Raw genomic sequence first — 21,283 nt, 5'->3', positions numbered from 1 at the left:
CAAAGCACGCCAAAAATGGGAAGTGAACTTGGTACCACAATCCGACACAATAGACTTGGGTAGACCACACAATAGATACCAATGCTTGATGAACAACCGTGCAACATCTTGTGTAGTAACATTGGCCTTACAAGGGATTAACATGCAAAATTTGCTAAACATATCAACATGGTTAGACATTGTGTGCTCCGTGCAGACGTGGAATGAGGCAAGTTAGTTACAAAATCCGTACTTATGTCCTCAAATGGTCTGTCAGGGATAGGCAACGGCATGAGTAGCCCTTGTTGCTTACCACACGGGACTTTAACTTTTTGACACACAGCACACTTCATAACATAATTGTACACATTCTTACGCATCTTTGGCCAATAGAAAAACCGTTTAAGATTCTCCAATGTATTAATACCCCTGTATCATGTGCGTCATGCAAAATGGGTGCTCTGTGAGAAGATAGCACACACAAGCGGTTCCTAAAGAAAAACCAACCATCACGAATGATAAAATTGCACGGACCTTGTGCATTTAGTGCTTGTAACCAATACTTTTCAAATTTAGAATCCATGTAATTGTCTTTGAGATCATCAAAACTAACACCTTGAATAGAGAGAAAAGAATGAGACTACAGAGATAGAATTTGACCTTTCCTACTCAATGTATCTGCAACAAGGTTAGCTTTTCCAAGGACATACTCAATCATACCACCAAATTGTTCAAAAAATTGAGACCATCGTGCTTGCATATCACTCCAATGTGCACTAGGCATAGATTGAATCCATTTAAGTGCTTGGCGATCTGTGCGAACGACAACTCACGCCCATAAATGAAATGCTTCCACTTCTTAATGCATGAATGATAGAGAGAAGTTCCTTATCATTGACAAAATAATTTTTCTCAGCACTATTTAGTTTATGAGGGAGAAATGCCACTCAATGGTTGTTTTGCTGTAACATTGCGCAAAGGGCAATGTTACTCGTGTCAGTTCCCACCTCAAAAGGCTCATCCCAAGGGGCGAGGACGAGGCATGGTGTCTTAGTGACTGCTACTTTGAGCGCTTCAAAATCACTCTTAGCGGCCTCGGTCATGACAACGCGCTGACGGCGAGTCTTGACACCCTTTAACAAGTCAGACAATGGTGCGGCAATATGTGCGAAGTGCTTGATGTGAGAACTTTATACTTGACACGAATCCAAAATGAGCGAACATCATATGATATCTCAAGCATAGGCCACTCTCTTACCTTCGCGGGATCAAGTTGAATTCCCTCAGGAGAGATGAGGTAGCCCAAATAGCACATAGTAGTCAAATTCCAATTTCTTTGCTGCAATGTAAAGACAGTTAGCATCCAATCGGGCCAAAACTTTCTCCACATCAATAGCATGTTGCTCCCAAGAAGAGGAGAAAATGAGTATGTCATCTATAAAAATAAACACACACTTATATCGACCAGGTCAATGAATATACGTATCATCATACGATGAAACACACCCGGTGCACCTGTTAGACCAAACGGCATAACAATGAACTCGTAGTGTCCGCGTTCGGTCCTAAAGGCTGTCTTGTAGATGTCTCGCTTTGCGATTTTTACCTGGTGGTAGCCACTCTTCAAATCGACCTTCGAAAACACTATCGCCCCATTGAGACACTCAAAATGATCTCGATATGAGGCATAGGAAACTTGTTCTTGACTGTCATCTTGTTGAGGGCCCTGTAATCCACACATAACCGCGATGAGCCATCTTTCTTACGAACAAAAAGAATTGGAGCAGCAAAAGGACTTACACTGGAACGTATAAAACCCCTATCCAACAACTCACCTAGTTGAAGCTCTAGCTCCTCTTCATTAGCCTTGTTCAAATGATATGGAAACTTACTTACAAGTTGTGCTCCGTCACGAGGTCGATGGCATGATCCTCAAGTCGCTCGGGAGGAAGTGTAGGGGGGAGACCTCGATAAACAAGTGCTCAAACTTTTCAAACGACTCACCATACCTATCAGGAATACCCAAGTTCCGTGATGTGGGACATAGATGACTGCCGCTTGGGCTCCTTGATGTAGCTCTCTTTTAGCCTGGACATGAGAAATGAGAAGGAGAGAGGGAATGCCGCTCTCATCTCGAATGAGGACTGGCTATGACATATTGTTGTTGATGAGAAGTGTGCACTTCTCCCAATCAACAATGGGTTTAAACATGCGAAACCACTTAATGCCCAAAATAATGTCACATCTTGCCGACGAGTAAACTGAGTTTGTTGAATGACTAATTTGACATCATTAACTTCTTGAGAGATCGAAGCGTCCATGCCTTCAGAAAACCCCTACACCGGGAGGGTGGGGATGGGGGAAGCCTAAAGACGTGCACGTCTCACAAGAGATTCACTTATGACATCATGAGAACTTCTAGAATCAAATAACACAACAACCCTTTGACCATTCACATGTCCATAACATTTTATGAGTTCATCCTCTTCGAACGTCCCCTCCTGCTTAGCTTTTGGCGCTACCCTACTTAGAGTGTTCACTTGAGGGGTAGAGTCAGAAGTTGACGTAGTAGAGGCTTTCGTTTTAGATTCTTTCTTAGGACAAGTCTTTTTCATGTGACCTGCGATTGAAAAATGGAAACACCTATGTTCCTTTGCATACAATGCTTGTTTTCCTTTACTTAATTGACCACCTAAAACTCCTTGAGAAATCTTGTCATCAGGTGAGAGACGAGGTTTATCAGATTTCCCTTTACCCTTATCCTTAGATTTATCGCCCTTAGATGGAGATTGAGATGAAGAATTAGATTGAGAAGAAGATCTGAGAGAGTTCTTTTTATGGTTACCATTCCCATTAGAATTCTTGTCCTTGGACGAGTCATGAGAGGAAGAGTTACCATTACCTGAGGCCATCTTGAGCTTACCCTTGTTGTGCTTCATCTCTTGGAGTTGAGCCAAGCTTATAGCATCTTGGAATGTCTTTGGATCACCGGCTTCCACATCAAACTTGATCGAGCAGTCCAATCCAAAGAGAAAGGCCTCTAGTCTTTCCTCATCTGATTTCCGCAATTGTCCACCTAGCTACGACACACGGTTAGCATACGACATCATAGGTTTACCTCGTTGAGACAAAGCCCAAAAATCCTCTTTTAATCGCTTCAAGTACTGTGGAGGTAAGAAGCAAGTCTTTAGATCCTCCTCGAACTCCTCCCAACTAAGCTCGAGAGGTGAATGAGGAGAGACTCAGAATGGGCAGCCAAGTAGGCTTCTTGCTGCTTCTCCATCCACTCATCCTTCCAAGTGATAGCATCACCCGTGAGATGCATGAAAGCCTAGAGAACTTCGTTATTATCAAACTTTTTCACAACTGCAAAATAAGAGGTAAATTGATGCAAGCAAGAATAAATGAAAATAGTATCCAACTTACTGTCATACCTACTGAACGTGATCTTCTCGGGAATTGGTTCATTGGTTGTCCGTGTGGCAATGGTCGTCCTCCACGATGGTCTTGGAAAGCTTTTCATAATCGGTCTCTGAAGAAGAGGTATCGGATCGCACCGCCAAGGTGGTGATGAGATCACGCATAGTTTGCCTTTCTTGCCTTCGGGCCTCGGTGTCTTGCCTCGCACTCCCATCCACGAGCGTTGGATCGGCCGCCAATTGAAGTTCCTCTCGCTTCGCTGCTTCCACACGCTCGACACGATGTGCCTCCTCCGCTTCCAAACGCTCTTGTCGTCGAGTTTCGTCTTGCCGCATCATCATCTCCATCATCATGCGCATCATAGCATCCATGGGATCTGGTGTCAAAGAGGGAGGGGTACGGGGAGGGCTAATGGGAGGATCTGTAGGTGGAACTTGATCCGTAGGTGGAACTTGATCGCCTTCTTGATTGGTGGTGGTCTCCATACCGCTACGAGTCTTGACCATGCAAGGATTTCCCCTCTTGGTTTAAGGAAGGTGGCAGACTAATCTTCAGGAGACTATCTACCCCCTTGTCGGAGCACCCCGCATGCAACACCCGGTATACAATTGTGCTATTTCCGACACTCAAGGCGCAATGGCAAGCCTACTTTTCCAAGAGTGGGAGGAGTATACACTGAAGGGCTGCCCTCACAACCAAAAACACAAGAGAGGGAAAAAAAACTTTTTGGGGATTAACGGATTAGTGCAAAATCTTCAAAGCTCTAATACCAATGTCAGATGCAGCGGAATTGAAATGGTGAAGATCTAGGATTTACACTTCCATAAATGCTTTTCTTTCTTTTCTTGTGTTAGTGATTCCTTTTAGCTTGAATGAAGGTTTCTTTCACCTTTCCTTGGAGAGAGGGAATGAGAGAATGCAATAGAGATGTATAGAGGGAGAGAGGAAGAGAGAGAAGAAGAGAGCGACACCCAATGGAGTCCCAACCAACCTCTCAAGGGGTCCCCACACCGTTGCCGATGTGGTATTTGCTTTAGATCGCGTAAATGGAATGTACACACAATGCAATACCTCAAGTGCAGACTCTACTGACTCGAATTATAACTGTAGCCATGGTAACTCCTCAGAAAGAGGCACCTCCGGGGCTGATTTGATGCACCTTGGATCCTTCTCGATGTGGGATTGCGGATGGCCACCAAGGGGCTGATTTACGCTCCTGATGTGAGAGGAATGAAGGGCTGAAAACGGAGATCTCGACGATGCCAATGATGGACAGCAATGGAGCACTTGATGACGGCGAGGGAATGGTTGAGGTGAGGCTCAATGGGTTGCCAAAGTACCGGAACGCAACTGGACTACGCAAGAGAAATTTCCAAGCCGTTCCGTCACGGGGAGGGTGGCTGAAAACTGAAAACGCTGGACTGATCTGCTGCTGGCTGAGATCGCTAGGGCTGATCTGCTGCAAGAGACACGCCAGGGCTGGATTTTGCAAAATGCTGACGGCTAGTCTTACAGTCTGTAGGTTGAGCAAAACGTTGGGGATGTGCTCCTGCTGGCTAGCGCTCTCCAATCTGATGATCAAACGCTGGCTGCCTTGGTCCCTTTATTGGTGAAATTTGCAGGTTAAGAACTTATTTGGCCTTAGGTAGGGAAAGTGTCCACCAAGTTACCCAACAAAAAAATCATAAAAATGATTTATTAATATCAAGTCAATGGATCCAGTTTCGGGTGAAACTGTCGCACATCTCCCCACCCGGGATTCCGATCGATGTGGAGAATGGCTTGTTGGATTCTTGTAACCTAGAACTACATGCATGTCATGCCAGATGCCCACTGTAGTGTAATAACACCTGTCGAAACGTGTATACAAACCATTTATGCAAGAGAGTTCCAAAGCTGAAAAACCTAATCTAATGGACTTGTCCGGACATACAGGTCCTGCAAACAGGCTCACAAAATTGCTGGTACTAATCCTCCTAGGATTCTAGACATCCCTATCTAGGAAGGAGGGGAAAACTGGCCCTGAAAGTCGATGATGCATGTGCACATGGCACACAGAGCCATATGCACGTGACATGTAATAGGTTCATTCTAGGAATTCTCATTTCAAATTTCTTCTTTATATAAAGTAAATGAACAAAATATTTTTAGCCTGTTAGTATCCCTAAAATCTCAAAAGAAATCAACGACTTTATTCCCGTTGAGATAACTTGTGACAAAGGAGCGGAGTAACTCCTCTCTTGTGCAATCCGCACTGCACTAGATTCTACCTTTTGATTCATCGGCAACTCTTCGAATAATTTGTGCTAAATCAAAAGCCTTAAGCTAAAGCTCTAGTATCTGAGGAGTATTTTCTAATTCCTCCTCTAGATAGAGTTAACACACTATTCTGGTCGTTGTGCACCGCCCCCCCCCTTGCCCGCCGGCTGCCTTTCTCCCCCCGTCCTCTCGCTGCCTTATCCTCCAGCCCACCCCCTCCTGTGTTGTCTCTTCCAGCCCCCTCACTGCCTTATCCTCCCTCCCCCCGCTCTCCTGTCAACCCCCCTCCCCCCCAATGCCCCCGTTTTGTGTGTTGCTTCCCCTGTGCTTTGGCTCGCCTTATAATGATTTGTTTTTGTCTTCTCGACTTGTCTCCCACGTCATTGATTCGCCGCTTTCTTCTTCAGAGCAGTAGACAGAGATGGAGGCTCCAGCTTTTCCCTAGAGGGACTCTGATGAAGCTCCCTCGTCCAATCCCATAGAGCCAACCATCTGACTTGCTCTATCACCGACGAAGCAAGCGAGCCTTGCAGGTGGGCGCCTCGAGGAACCTTTGTCATCTGCAAGATTCTCGGCACTAGACCTCGCAGAGGTGAGGTGCATGAACTTCTCGAGCAAGGAGGCGGGAAAAATCATACTGCTCGGGCGTGGTTACTATTTCAATGAGCCCACTGGCCATACGAGCAGTTAGGGATCGTTTTCGACAATGGGGCTATGGTTTCGACACGGCTTCCGATGTTCTTGTTGAGGAAGTAGACTTGTCCATTTTGGTTTGCTCCCTTTGCCTGAGGAGAGAGTACCTCCTGCTATCATCTATGATTTGTTCAGAGATTGGGACTCTCTTGGAGACCCCGCATACGGCGACTTCAGTCGCTGCCAAGTCTATAGGGTACTATTTTGACCCTCTGTAGTAGGATACTTCTGAGGAGCCTCCCACCACCCCAGCCTCGCCGCTGCCAACTTCTGCACCCCCCTCCACCTATTGGCTCCCTAGCAGCCTCGCCTCCGCCAACTTCCTCACCCCCCTATTGGTTCCTCAACTCTGCCCCCCACCCGGATTCCTCCTCTCACCCCTCTTGTCGTCCCCACTGCCCCCATAGACTCCTCCCCCGGCCCTATCCACATCCCATCACGGTTCTCACTGACCCCATGAGGGTTGTGTCATGGAATGTGTAGGGCCTAGGTGGATCCGAATTTCTATGCCAGAGGGGTTGCTGTGGCAGGAGCTATAAAGATGCCTTGTGGATGGCACGATAGATATTCTTATGCTTTAGGAGCACCACCTTTGTGAGCCGTATTCTACGTTGTGGATAGATCTTGCGTGGCCGCTGTCACAAAGTGATGACGTGGCCACCCGAGAGCAAAAACCCTAACCCTAAAAATTTGAAACCCTAATTCTTCCCTAACCTAACCCTAACCCTAACCTTGCTGATTGCTGACGTGACAGATTTCCGTACGATTGCTGACGTGGCAGATTTTTCGTACGCTTGCTGACATGGCAGCCCGCAAAACGCGGCGGAAATTGCGGAGGCTTTTTATGGCAGTTTTTGGCTGTTTTCTTGGCTATGCAAAGGATGGGAGAGGGAGAGAATCTTTTGCTTTATTTTTAGGCTTTTGGGGCTCTGCTTTTGGCATCCCTTGTAAATAAATAAGTGGCTTTGCTCCCACTCTGTAGAGCATCTGGACGCAGAGTAGTGAGACCCAACCACTCTTGTACTTTGAACTCATATTAATACAAAAAGAAATACCAAAAGGGGCGCCAGTCTTTGGGGCCAGTATCTCTAGGCACGGAACTCCGTCGGCGGGTCAGTGTAAATCTATTGTGAACTGTAAACTGTTTTGAAGTGGTTATTTGGTGCTGTCGCGGTCGATTCTTGACTTGGAGTGTCCAAGTCTGTTACAGCCGCTATGCCACTTTTTGGTCCACTACTTTTGGGCTTGGTGGCATTTAGGGAGGTGTATGGATGACTATTGCGGACTCATGGCAATAGGCCATTGTGGGCAAAGCTATTCTTGTGCCAGGCAGGGCACGGTGGGTTACCATCATGCAGGTTCAAGGTAGCCTTGTGGGCTTCTTGAACATTAATGTGCCCAACCATGCGAGTGCACGGGTTGAGTTTTGGTCACATATTGTGGAGTCCTTGCCTCATGCAGAGCAGTGGTCTATTGGGGGGGACTTCAACATGCTAGAGGACCCCTCGGTAGGATTGGAGGCAGCCATGCTACTGTTCACAATGCTGAGTTGGCTTCTTGGAAGCGCGTATGGATGGTTTTGGGGATCTCGGATGTATAGTAGCACTGAGCATGTAGGCTTTGTACGGCCCTCATATAGCCTCTCTGTCTCTCGGTCTGACCGCAGAGTAGGGAGCGTGAATCTAGATCGTTTCTACGCTAGTGATCACATTTGTGACATGGGTGGTTTAGTATGTATTTCGACAGGGTACTACTTTTTCCTTTCATGCACAAGTGATTCTTACCGTGTCAGATAGACAGAGGAGTGCAATTGTTATGCTGCACATTCCAGAGAGGATTTATGGATATAGAGCTTAGACAGCAGGTTGCGGTGCTTTGGACAGCGAGTATGGACACACAGGCTGCTGCTACTGTGGCCTCTGGCCTTGTGGAGCTTAGTCGCTTCTTCCTCCAGCAGTCTACTACTCGTTTAGCTGCGACCAAAGAGGAGGAGAAGCGGCTCTGACGGGGCATTTCATCCTTACAGAGGATGCAGGAGCGTCACCCAGGTAGTCCTTCGATGGAGGAGCGGATGGCGCAGGCTCGGCAGAAGCTGATCACCATAGAGGAGCGGCGCCACGAGTTTGCCTTCCATCGCCAGGTATCTCAATGGACTCAGGTGGGTGTCAGAGTTACTGGTGAGTTGTTTGAGATTGTGGGTCCTCGCCATGCACACATCAGTGTTTGCAAGCTGAGGAGGCTCGATGGATCTGTTGCTACAGAGCCCGAGGAAAATGGGCGCAGTTGCTATTGACTTTTATTGTGAGTTACTTTCAGCGCGTCGAGATATATGCAAAGAGCAGGTGTGCCATGTGGGCCCAATTGTGTTGTTTAGTCACTGAGGAGATGCGCCGGATGCTTGGGAGTCCTCTCTAGTCAGAGGAGCTTCAGGAGGCCCTCAAGAAACTTTCCAAGGGTACCTGCCGAGGGGAGGATTGTTTGACTCCCAGCTTCTTTTGGAGTACTGGGAGCTACTTGGTTGAGACCTTTGTAGTGCTTACCAATACATTCTGCACAGACATCATGAGTAAGGGTTTGATCTATCTTATCCCCAAGGAGAGAGGTTATTTGGATGAGATTCGGCAGTGGCGACCCATCACCATTCTCAACTCAGCCTACAAAATCTTAGCTAAGGCTCCAAGTTTGAGAACTCAGCCACTACTTGAGAGCATTATACATGAGACACAAATGGGCTTTGTCAAGGAGCGAAGCAACATTTTCACCTTTTGGGAGGCGATTGGCCTTCACGCCTTCAAGGAGAGGATCTTGTGGCACTACTCAATTTTGCGAAGGCGTATGACAGAGTAGTACCAGTCCTTTGGTGCGAGTAGAGTGAGACCCGGGGGAGTGCTTTTGGATGGATCCCTTTACTCCAGCGGATCACCCGGGGACCCCTTTCTTCCAATACACAGCTCGTCTGCTGGGTTGCTGTCACGAAGACGGAAGCGTGCACTTCAATGCTTTTGAGATATTCAATTATTTCACGTAGGAATCCACAGAGAATACTATTTAAATAATGTAGAGGAATCGAAAACCCTCGGGTTGCGAAAAAACGCGCGCTCGTTGCTGCTGTGAAATCCTCGCTGCTCCATCCCCCCCCCCCCCCCCCCAGCGCTGCCTTGCCCTCCCGCCTGCCCGCTGCCCCTGTCCCAGCCCGTCCGCCCGCCCTCAGCCCCAACTGCCGCCGCCCGTTGCCCTATCCCTTGTGCTTTTTTCGATGCCTACCCGCTATATCCCCCCCCCCCCCCGCCTTGGCCCGTTCGCCCGCCCGTTTGGGTCCTTCTCCTCGGTAAGTACCTCCAGTTCGGCACTTTCGGCATTTGTTTCAATTCCTTGGAGCAATGTTTGGCGCGCCCAATTGCAGCACCCTCCCGTCGTCCCCTTCTTACGCCACAGCAGTAGACACAGATGGAGGCTCCAGCTTCGCCACAGAGGGACTCGCTAGAAGCCCCCTCGCCCGACCCCGCTGAGCCTACCATTCGACTTGCTCTCTCTCCTACAGAGCAAGCGAGCCTTGCTGCAGAGGTAGAGAGATTGCAGGCGACCTCGGTCATCTGCAAGATTCTCGGCACCCGACCTAGCAGAGGAGAGCTGCGAGACCTTCTCCAGGCCCGCCTTCTCGCAGAGGTGGGAAAGATTTTGGATGTCCAGATTCTCGGACGAGGTTACTATCAGATCGAGTTTGAGTCCTCCGAGATAGCCCCCAAGGTCATAGCTATGAGTCCACTGGCCATCCGAGCATCACGTGCCGACTTTCGACAGTGGAGACATGGTTTTGACCCAGCTTCGGATGTTCTAGTAGAGGAGGCAGACATCCCCATCTCAGTCTGCTTTTCGGGTTTACGGAGGGAGTACCTACCACTTCTTTCCAGGATCTTTTCCGCCATTGGGAATGTCCTAGAGACACCTCGTACGGCAGCATCAGTAGCTGCCAAGGCGGCTGGCATTCCCTCAGTTCGAGTTTTGGTCAGAGATACCCACACGCTCCCGAAGGTTATCCTTTTACCTCGGGTGAGTGGGGGTTGGTTTCGACAGAGTGTGGAGTACTCAGGCCTCCCGAACTAGTGCTTCATTTGCCGACAGATGGGCCATCTAGCGAAGGCCTGTCCACGGAGGAGGCCGCGACCTGCACCACAGCCTCAGCCCCAGCCTGCCAGGGCTGACCCGCAGCCACAACCAGTGGCACAACGTACAGATGCAGAGCCACCCTCCGAGCCCGGGGCTCCAGCGGAGGGGGGGTGGCAGCAAGCCCATGGCCGCCGACGCAAGGGGCCACAGCGTTAGCCTGGCACTCAGAGTGGCCCTCAGGTGCCTACTCAGCAGCAGTGGGTTCCCACGGGGAACCGTTTTGGTCCTCTTGAGCAGGAGGAGATCCCTGCGCCAACCCCCAGAGTTCCCCCCCTCTTCCTCATCCTCCCCGCCTTTTGCTCCCGTCGCCTCTCCACCTCGCCCCTCTACCTCTGTCGCCCCATCCCGCCCCTCTTCTCCTCCATTCTCCCCAGCTCCTTCCCCCCCCCTCCTGCTCCAGTTCCTCAGTCGGCTCAAGAGATTGGCCCCTCTCCGGCGGCTAGGAGATCTCTTGGCAGCGCCTTTGCCGCGAGTCGCCTAGCGAGAGAGGGTCAACCCTTCTTGCGGCCCCCTCTGCAGATTCAAACATCCTTCCTTGCAGCTATCTCTCGTGGGCTGACGAGCATTGACATCCGACGCCGCTCGGACTTCTTCGACTACGGGTTCACTCGTTTTCTCAGTGATTCCGCAGCAGGCCATGAGGCAGCCTGTTTCAGGGTCCATGTTTTGTTCCTCGCCGCTAGGGGGACAGAGGCCTTGGACTCAGCAGTTGGTTTCTCCTTCCCCCTCTGTGGTAGGGCCGAGACAGAGTGGTCCCTTGACTTAGTGGTGGGATGGTTGCATACACAGGTCTTAGAGTTCTCTCACCACATGGGAGAACTTGGAGTTACAGATATGCTGCAGACTTTGTGGCCATTGGCCAAGTTTGCTGTGACACCCCCAGACTCAGCAGGATGTAGGCACATTGTGGTGTACTTCTTTGCTGATACGCAGTGTTTGCCTTGCTATGTATACATTCATGAGGACTCCTGGACAGAGGAGGTTGCGTTACGCACGGCTTGCTCTGCTTGGGCTTGGGCTGGGCACTCACTGCATTCACGCCTATCTAGAGGACGTTCGGATGAGGATTACTCCCCATCCAAGCCTGCCTCGAAAATAGCCCGTCTTGCTGCTGCGGCAGCATCTGTTCTCTCTCGCTCCCCATGAGGATCGTCTCATGGAACGTGCAGGGACTAGGTGGGCCCCAGTTTCAATGACAGCGGGGCCGATTGCATCAGGACCTTCAGTGTTGCCTTGTGGGAGGAGAGATTGATCTCCTTATGCTTCAGGAGCACCATCTGTGTGAGAGCTGCATTCGGCGACGTGGTCAGATTTTGCGTGGACGTTATGATACCTTTTGGTCAGCTGCTTTTGGACCTGGAGGCATCCAGGGTGGGGTATGTATGACTATTGCGGACTCATTGCAGCAGGCCATTGTGGGCAGAGGGATTATTGTGCCAGGCAGGGCTCAGTGGATTACTATGTAGGTTCAGGGTGGCCTTGTGGGCTTCCTGAACATCTATGCGCCCAATGTGGCGAGTGCTCGTGCAGAGTTTTAGTCACAGATTGTTGAGTCTTTGCCGCAGGCCGATCATTGGTGTATAGGAGAGGACTTCAACATGTTGGAGGACCCTTCTGACAGGATTGGTGGCAGCCATGCTACTGTGTATGGAGTCGAGTTGGTAGCTTGGGAGAGGTGTTGTATGACTTTGAGGGTCTCGGATACATGGCAGCACTCTGGTTTTGTGAGGCCCCCAGACAGTCTTGCCTTCTCTAGATCGGACCGCAGAGTGGGAGGAGTGAATCTATCACGGATAGATCTTTTCTACACTAGTGACCACTTCAGTGACTTGGGGGGTTCAGTGGGCATCCTGGCAGGGACTTCCTTCTCGGACCATGCACCAGTGATCCTCACGGTGGCAGACAGGCAGAGGATTGGGAGCACGATGCTTCGCATCCCAGAGAGGGTCTTGTTGGACTCAGCACTCAGAGAGAGGGTAAGAGGCTCTCTGGACAGAGGGCATGGACAGCCAGGTTTCACCTGCAGACAGGAGTGAATCTATCGCGGATAGATCTTTTCTACACTAGTGACCACTTCAGTGACTTGGGGGGTTCAGTGGGCATCCTGGCAGGGACTTCCTTCTCGGACCATGCACCAGTGATCCTCACGGTGGCAGACAGGCAGAGGATTGGGAGCACGATGCTTCGCATCCCAGAGAGGGTCTTGTTGGACTCAGCACTCAGAGAGAGGGTAGAGGCTCTCTGGACAGAGGGCATGGACAACCAGGTTTCACTTGCAGACAGAGTGGCCTCAGGCCTAGCTCAGCTTAGCCACTTTTTTCTTCAGGAGTCTCTGGCTCACCGAGCTGCAACGAGGGAGGCGGAGCAGTGTCTCAGACGAGGCATTGCTTCACTACAGAGGATGCAGGAGCACCATCCAGACAGTCCATGGTTGGAGGAGCAGTTACACCAGGCTCGACAGGAGCTTGCTAGCACAGAGGAGAGGCGTCATGAGTTTGCCTTTCACCGACAGGCATCTCAGTGGACTCAGGTGGGTGACAGAGTGACAAGTGTTTTTTTTGAGACAGTGGGACCTCGGCACTCGCATGCCAAGGTCATTCAGTTGAGGAGGCCCGATGGGTCAGTTGCTTGTGAGCCCGAGGATATGCGTGCAGTTGCTACCGACTTTTACCGTGAATTACTACCGGCTGAGCCTCAGTCAGAGCAGCAGGATGCATTCAAGGAGCAGGTTTGGGCACAGATGCTGTGTCTTGTGACAGAGGAGATGCGCCAGAGGCTAGAGATGCCACTTCAGCTTGAGGAGCTGCACACAGCTCTTAGGGCCCTCCCTCGTGGTAGCTGTCCAGGTGAGGATGGGTTGACTCCCAGCTTTTTCTTGGAGTACTGGGACCTGCTTGGCCCAGATCTTTGTAGTTCTTTTCAGTACATTTTGCACACAGGAGTGATGCCTGACAGCATGAGTGAGGGCCTGATCTACCTCATTCCCAAGGAGGGTGGCTCCTTGGATGAGATTCGACAGTGGCGCCCCATCACCATCCTCAACTCAGCCTACAAAATTCTTGCCAAGGCTCTGAGTTTGAGGATTCGGCCACTTTTAGAGAGCCTTATACATGGGACTCAGATAGGTTTTGTCAAGGAACGCAATATCCTTGACAACATCTTTACTTTCTGGGAGGCTTCTGTCCTAGCACGGGTCTGTGGTGAGGACCTTGTGATTCTTCTTCTCGATTTTGAGAAGGCATACGACCGAGTTGACTGGGACTTTCTAGAGGGCACTCTCTGCAGGATGGGCTTCTCAGATGCTTGGATCAGAGGGATGTCAGCTTTGTACAGACAGGCTCACAGTCAGGTGCTTTTGGTAGGGGGGAGAGGTGAGCGCTTCATGCTCACACGCTCGGTTAGACAGGGTTGTCCTCTTGCCCCCTTTCTCTTTCTGTTCTATGTGGAGACGATGAGCAGATTTTTGGTGTCACAGCAGGTTGGTCTTCGAGGCTTAGCACTCCCTATTCGGGGAGAGGAGCTACTGGACGCTGAGTTTGCCGATGACTCAGCCTTGTACCTAGATGGCTAGGAGGCCAATCTTCATAGATGTCAGCAGGCTCTGGAGACCTTCTGTTGTGCATCGGGCGCACTGATCAACTAGAGAAAGACAGTGGCTTTCTCGGTTGGTAGTGCTCCTGTGCCAGATTGGATGCCAGGAGAGGGTTTCAGGTGGATTCCCCCAGAGACTGCAATTCGGTACTTGGGTTGTCAGGTTGGTTTGGACTTGTCTCCCGAGCAGCAGATTGCTCCTCTTCTCCTGTCCATCAGGTGAAAGCTGTTACATTGGAGCTCAGCACGACTTTCGCTGGCTGGTAGAGTAGTAGTTGCCAACCAGGTGTTGTTGGCGACTATGTGGTACATCACTTCCTGCTGGATCTTCTTGAGTTCTTGTATCAGCCAAGTAGAGAGGCTGATCAGGAACTTCCTTTGGTCAGGACGTGACACTCAGATGGCCCGAGCCAAGGTGGCTTGGTCGGTCATCACGCTTCCTTGTTCTCAGGGAGCGCTTGGGATCATTGATCCAACACAGCAGAGCAGAGCCCTTCTAGGGAAGTTCATAGTCAGAGGACTTCTTCCAGGTAAGGAGCCCTGGAAGGAGTTCTTGTTGCACAGGCTTCGTGCCAGGGTGCCTCAGTCAGGAGGCCCTTGGCAACCTTCGACCAGATGGATCTTTACAGAGATGCGCCGAGTTGGTTTGAGAAGGAGACCGGAGGACCGCTTCGCTGTGAGTTTACTTCGTTCTTGGGAGCTCTTACGGCGTGGCCTGGAGCAGCGACAGCTGATGTGCACCAAGGAGCGCCTACAGCAGCCCCTCGTCTGGAACCCCATGGTTAGCACTTAGAGAGGCCACTTGGTTGGTAGTCGGCCTCATGTTTCCTGGGATCCCATGGCAGCAGGTCCAGCGCGCTCTCTAGGTGACTGGCTAGAGTTCATAGGTTTGTCAGAGGAGGTGCAAGGTTTCCAGCTGCAGGGCATGAGAGGGGTGCATAGCATGTGTCAGGACATCTCAGAGTCAGTTCCAGCTGAGTGGCTCACACCTCTTGAGCCAGTAGCACCCCGGTGGATGGGAGCCTTCACACGACTGGAGGTTCTCATTTCACTCAGGGCCTGCTCAGAGAGTGTCCCAGCCCTGTTCTTTGAGCTTCAGGGTGGGGGACGATTACAGTAAGTTGCAGTAGAGGCCCCGCAGGTAGCAGAGTGCTGTTTTCAGAGGATCCGAGTTGTGGGCATCTGTGGGAGGACTTGTGTCATAGACCCTGACCCAGCAGCTCTTGAGACTGGACACTGGAGGCTATGGGCTTGGGAGTGTTGTCCACTGGCACGAGTACAGTGGGATCCTAGTAGTGGCTATGGAGGGACCCCTTCTCTTCTGCAGACCACCCAAGAGTCCCCTTCTTTCAGTACACTGTTCGTCTTGGACATCATATACTTGCAGCACAGAGAGAGGCCCGCCCTGCTGTAGCACGTCATTGGCAGGAGGAGGGCCTCACAGTCGAGTTCTTGGCAGCCTTTTGGCAGAGGCTGTGGGACTTTAGACAGCCGAGGCGCGTCACTTTGTTTCAGTGGCTGGTTGCACACAGAGCTACAGCAGTAGGGAGCTGTGCTTAGTGGTCTCTCGGCCGCATGTGCAGCATGTGTGACCAGTTGGTGGAGAGTCAGCGTCATTGTCTTTGGGACTGTCCCTCGGCCCAGCACGTGTGGCTACGAGTTCTTTGGCTGATGCCTACTCTCTCCACGGCTAGGCAGTACACTTGGGGGGCAGCGGCTTGGTCCACTCTCACGGGCCCGGCACTTCAGTTTGAGTTATCTTCCACCAGCAGGATGATAGTGATACGGGGGGGCATCCTACACTCCAGCCTGGTACAGAGCTTACTCCACAGGAGTGGTGCAGTGAGAGAGAGGAGTGTTGGGAGCTCATCAGTGGCCTGACACTATGGTTCATCTGGCCGGCCCGCTGTTTCCGCATTTTTGAGGCCCGCTATGTGCCGCCAGCAGAGACTGTTCGTGACTTTTGGCTAGAGCTGATCCATACTCTCAGAGGACAGCTTGAGGGACTACAGGGCAGTTCCGACCGCATGCGGGAGCGCCGCGAGGCTTTCCTTCGACTCTGGCGCCCTGGGCCTTTCTATACCATTGTCCAGGGTGTGCTCAAATGGCACTACCGACCGCCTGTGTGGCTCTTCCCTCCTCCCATCCCTTGATTTAGCCTCATTGTATATATGTTATTCTTTCATTGGGAGAGTCTCCCCATCATGTTTGTTGTAGCCCTCTCTTGCAGAGGTGGTTCTACGTAGCCCTACGGGCAGCTTTCATTAACTAATAGAAGGATCTTTTTCTCGGAAAAAAATAAAATAAAATAATGCAGAGATAACACAACACCAAGGATCAGAAGATGGGCAGCCCCCCCTCCCCCCCTCTCCTTCTTCCCTTTAGGAGATTTTCTATTATTACTGAACTCCTATAAACACGTGAACTGGAACAGCTTGCATTGTTCTCTGTCCAAGAGACTATTCTGATGTATGTAAATGCCTATTTTCTGAAATTTGATATACCTGAAACCTGCCTGTAGGGTGGTAGGCTTTATCTTTCACCCCAATTCTTTACTTGAACTTTACGACACAAAGACACGTCGCAAATGAGCCTATAACTGGAATTAACACTTCAAACAAACCACGCTCGACAGCTAGAGTGCTACCAAGCAGACAGTGACACCATGTAGGCCCCAAAGATGCCCCTTTCGGTATTTTTTTATTCTTATAAAAACTTGTAAGTTCCTTAGAGCTGTCCCACTCTTACCTAGCTGAAAATGGCCTACTCTAGCCCAATTTCGGCAGCATAACCGCAGTAGGAGGCTTCACAATCAAAATCCCCATGCCAAAGGTGACTTTCCCGGCGCATATGGACACTTTCTCAAACCTGGCGAGAATCTGCAGCACGCAGAATTCTCTGTTTTCTTCCCGAAAAATGCACCAGATCACATGTACAGTGATCCCATCACTTGCTCGAAGCTTTTGGGGGTATTAGGGATCAATTAGGGTCAAAACCCTAAACCTGCAAAAATACACAGTAGGCTGTAATTCACTGTTTCGGGCTCCGTTTCACATGCCAGTCGCATCCGTAGGAAGCCCCCGAGCTCCCGCACCGATAGGGCTACTTGCCCTTTGAATTGGACAAGATTTCTCATGTGAAATCTCTCCGAATTCACGTGTGCCTGCGGGGATAAGAGGGTCCCAAAAATCAAATAAAAATCAAGGGAAAGAAACCAACAACTAAGGTTAGTGGTTGCCACTACCTCATGACATATACAAGGTTCTTTAATTGTGTGTCAAGGGTTCACAAAATGTTTTTGAATTATTTTTGTTGGATATGGCTCTTATGGACCTTTTGTCATGTGCACACATGCTATAAACCACTTCCAGAGCCAAAATGGTTCCTATAGAGTCTAGGGAATTTTGTACTGTGGTTTTTTGAGACTATTTGCAAGACCTACATGTCGAGATGACTCCACGAGATTAAGGTTTGTGTCAGTCAGAATCCTATTGGCATAAATGGTTTGTATAAGATTGGCGGGTGTAATCACACTTGGGTTGGCGTCCGACAACACTAGCATGTAGCTTAGGTTAGGATCGAGTACCGATACCATGCTTAACCATATGACTGTACGATGACAACCCTACAGTTGAGTCAGTAGCAAGCAAGAGTGGAAGACCATGTGGGATCTGATTGCTTCTCTAGCCCATTGATCCAGTGCATCTTCCAAGCCAAATCATGGAAAGCTCGCCTAAACCATTATGGAGGCTACGATAAAGGCTTCTTTGAGCCTATATGCACCTATTCCCAGGAACATCCAGTTTGCTAAGTATGATGGTAAGATGGCCAATGGATGCTGCTGTGCTTTATTGTTGGTTGCATCAATTCAATTCTTGCTTTGGAAATAATAAGGTTCTTGTCTCTATGGATCTTTTGGGTGATGCCATTATACGCAAGGAAGAGTGGACGAGAAGAAGTTGGTTGCACATAAGGCAGCTGATGAAGCGTCTTTCTTGTATCCCTTTCACTTAAAAAGAGTTTCAAGAAGATCTCAAGAGCACTTCTTGCCTCCACATTGCATGAAAGACTAAAAGAGGACATTCGGGCTTTGTCACAAAATGATGAATTGTTGTCTTATGCTAACCAAAATGACCATGAGGGGGCTTCAAATATGTGTGCCGAATGGGGTGGTTGGGTCAAACAGCACCCCATTTCAACCACACATTTTCACTTGGTCAGCTCAAGCACTACAATTTTCTGATCAGCAAGTTCAAAAAGAATATTCTGGAATCTGTAGTAGCAGGTTTAATTAATGTGTGGTGCATGCTGATTGCAATCGCTCATTCGACAGTGTAATTGTTTCTAGTAGGCAAGCAATCATTGATCTACTGGAAGGGCAGCACTAGTAATTCGAGAATCAGTTGTCATTTGTTGAATTTGGGATTCAGTCAGCCTTTTTTCTGTTGGCATAATTTCTTGCAGTGCAGATATTATCAAGTATTTCAGCTTAGCGGGAGCTTTGTCAAATCGAATAATTACACTTCTATTTCGTGGTCTCATGGTTGATGATGAGGAGGTCGAGCGAGTGTTTGGATCCATAGATCCGGCCAGGTTGAGGATCAACCATTATCCGGCTTGCCCTATAGCTGATCTCACATATGGGTTACCTCCACACAAAGATTATGGAGGTCTTGCCATACTTCACCAAGATGATGTTGGTGGCTTGGAGATCTTGAAGGATGGACACTGGGTTGCAGTTGAGCCGGAGAAGGGGTGCTTGATTGTTAACATCGGTGAGATGATTCAGGTTGGTGTTCTTTGCTTTGAACTATATATCATATCATTGGAAAATCTGATAGTGCAGCACTAGGGGTGTTATAAAATCTCTTATTTGTGAATTCTTCATGATTATAACACGTCCTTTTTCTATTCAATAAAAATTTGAAGTTCCTTAAATGATACCCCTTTGTAAATAAAACTGTGACAATATTTGAAATAAAGAATGTCCTATATATATATAGGGAAAATTACCAAATTACCCCTCTAATTTGTGGAAATTCCCAAAATACCCCTCAAAATTTCAAAAATTCCCAAAATACCCTTGTATCTATTTTTGTTGAATTGTTCAAGGTTTTCTATCTTTATTGCTATTTGACAAGGTTTTCTAATCTTTATAGGGAAAATTACCAAAATACCCCTCTAATTTGTGGAAATTCCCAAAATACCCTTGTATCTTTATTTTTGTTGAATTGTTCAAGGTTTTCTAATCTTTATTGAGATCCGTTTTTGAGTGCTTAGCAGGTAATTTGTCACAAATTACCCAGCAAAAAAAGGCAATTATGTCTAGAAGTAATGAAGCAATTTATCTCAAAAACTTACCACTCAAATTCTACTTTTAGCATCTTATATTGATAGACAATCATTCCTCTTATGAAAAGCTACAATTTTTTTTATTTTCAGAAATATATAATCTCACAAAATAGTGGGGGTATTTTGAGAATTTTTAAAATTTGAGGGGAATTTTGAGAATTTCCACAAATTAGAGGGGTACTTTGGTAATTTTCCTGTATATATAATATATAGTATGAATGTATATGTGTGGTGGATGGTCTCCCATGTTTTTGGGTTTTGACTAATGGTTGTACTTGTAAGATATTTTCTGTAAAACAAGTCAGGCATCTTTTTTCTATGGTTTTGACTTTCTGTAATAACAAGTCATGCATCTACTTATTAGCTTTTAAATGGTTTAATTAGTCTGCAAGAATTTTACATGGACAATTATCAATTTGTCTCAACAATTAGGTTGCTAGCACGACGCATGCTTGCAATTTATAATCATCACTGGTTTGTATTGTGCTGTTGACTACGTCAATCTACAGATGATGAGCAATGGGAAATATCAAAGCGTACTGCACCGATCATTGGTCAATAGCTCTCAGCCCCGCCTTTCCTTCATTTTCTTCCACTTTCCTTCGGACGATTCCTTGGTAGCTCCAATGTCAAAGCTTGTGACAAAAGACAGTCCAGCAAAATACAGGTCTTTTTATGTGAAGGACTATAAGTCAATGTTTGCCATGGCAATGAAGGCCAATCACAGCCCCTTACTTTTCTTCAAAGAGAGCTCTTGAAATATCAGCTGAAACTTAAACCTTAAAATATACCCTTTATAGCTTGCAATGCAGATTTTACTTTGAAAAACTTTAGCAGGTGCTTGCATAAGATAAAGAACCCTGAAAATTTACAAAGAAGCCATTTTGAATGGTGTTTTTGATGGTAAAACCTTTGAGCCTAAAATACATTCTTGTGCTAATTTTTCCGATTTACTGCTTTTTTAGTGCTAGGCATCATTGTGGTTGAGTATGCCCTTGATCTCCGGAGTCATGATAGAAACTCAGTACGCTCAACTTTGTGTTGATGTATGCTCATGCGTGAAAAGTGCATGTGTTGGGAGCATATGTTAGTACCTAGTTCTACACCCACTATTGGGCATTGACGACGTTAGTGGGGATGTCGTCGTATTTAGTCAATACTATGCATGATGGAGATGGTTATATTGTCTTGTGGATGACTACCATGAGTCTATACCTTGCATTTTCCTTTAACTTGGGTGTATCTGGGCTTATCTAGGTATATATATTTATAATGCAAACGACAAGTGGGTTTTGTGAGCAAAAGTCTCTTGGACTATTTAAAGGACATAGTATTGTGTTACTTGTAATGTGTGTCTTCCTTTCTATGTTTAGCAATTTTCTCTCCCCCATTTTTTTTGGTGGAGAATAGGAGCTATATGGCGTGCACAAAAGTCCTCAATGGGCCTATCTCAGGAGTATAGTAGGATTGCTACGCTGCTAGCTACACATCACGGTGGCAGATAGGAAGAATGCAATATGAACCACCGGTTTTTCCGACAGAGGCGGTAGCTCTTTGGAGAAGAAGAAGAAGAAGAAGAGAATTTTAACATTGTAGGAATCTATCCCAGGAGAGAGTGGATTTGAGATGGAGTCCCCTTGGCAGACTTATTAGGCTATGGTCACGCGAGGCTTAGTTATCAGTTATTTGAACAAATAACTAAGCCTCATACTTGGTCACACGCAAAAAGGAGCACTAAATGAATTACTATGCCTACCCTTTGTAATTATGCTGATTTTGGCATAGTTGTGAAGTTCAAGGCATAGTTGGGGAGGAGGAATGA

At 48.2% G+C, this 21,283-nt stretch overlaps 1 protein-coding gene across 1 annotated transcript in view; it reads left to right on the top strand.

The window, feature by feature from the left end:
* LOC147443094 (protein DMR6-LIKE OXYGENASE 1-like) overlaps nt 1-20,370 on the top strand; it is a 79,335-nt gene extending 58,965 nt beyond the window's left edge. Inside the window, exons 2-3 of the mRNA XM_086529021.1 lie at nt 18,574-18,898; nt 19,971-20,370. Coding sequence (XP_086385147.1) covers nt 18,574-18,898; nt 19,971-20,219 — 574 coding nt within the window. The 3' untranslated portion in view covers nt 20,220-20,370. The remainder of the gene's footprint in view (nt 1-18,573; nt 18,899-19,970) is intronic.
* Nucleotides 20,371-21,283: the final 913 nt, after the last annotated feature.

Source organism: Adiantum capillus-veneris, chromosome 14 (assembly GCF_014529385.1).
Source record: "Adiantum capillus-veneris isolate H3 chromosome 14, ASM1452938v2, whole genome shotgun sequence".
Classification (NCBI taxonomy): domain Eukaryota; kingdom Viridiplantae; phylum Streptophyta; class Polypodiopsida; order Polypodiales; family Pteridaceae; genus Adiantum; species Adiantum capillus-veneris.
The sequence above is the reverse complement of the archived record's forward strand: the minus strand, read 5'-3'. Positions and strand labels throughout refer to the sequence as shown.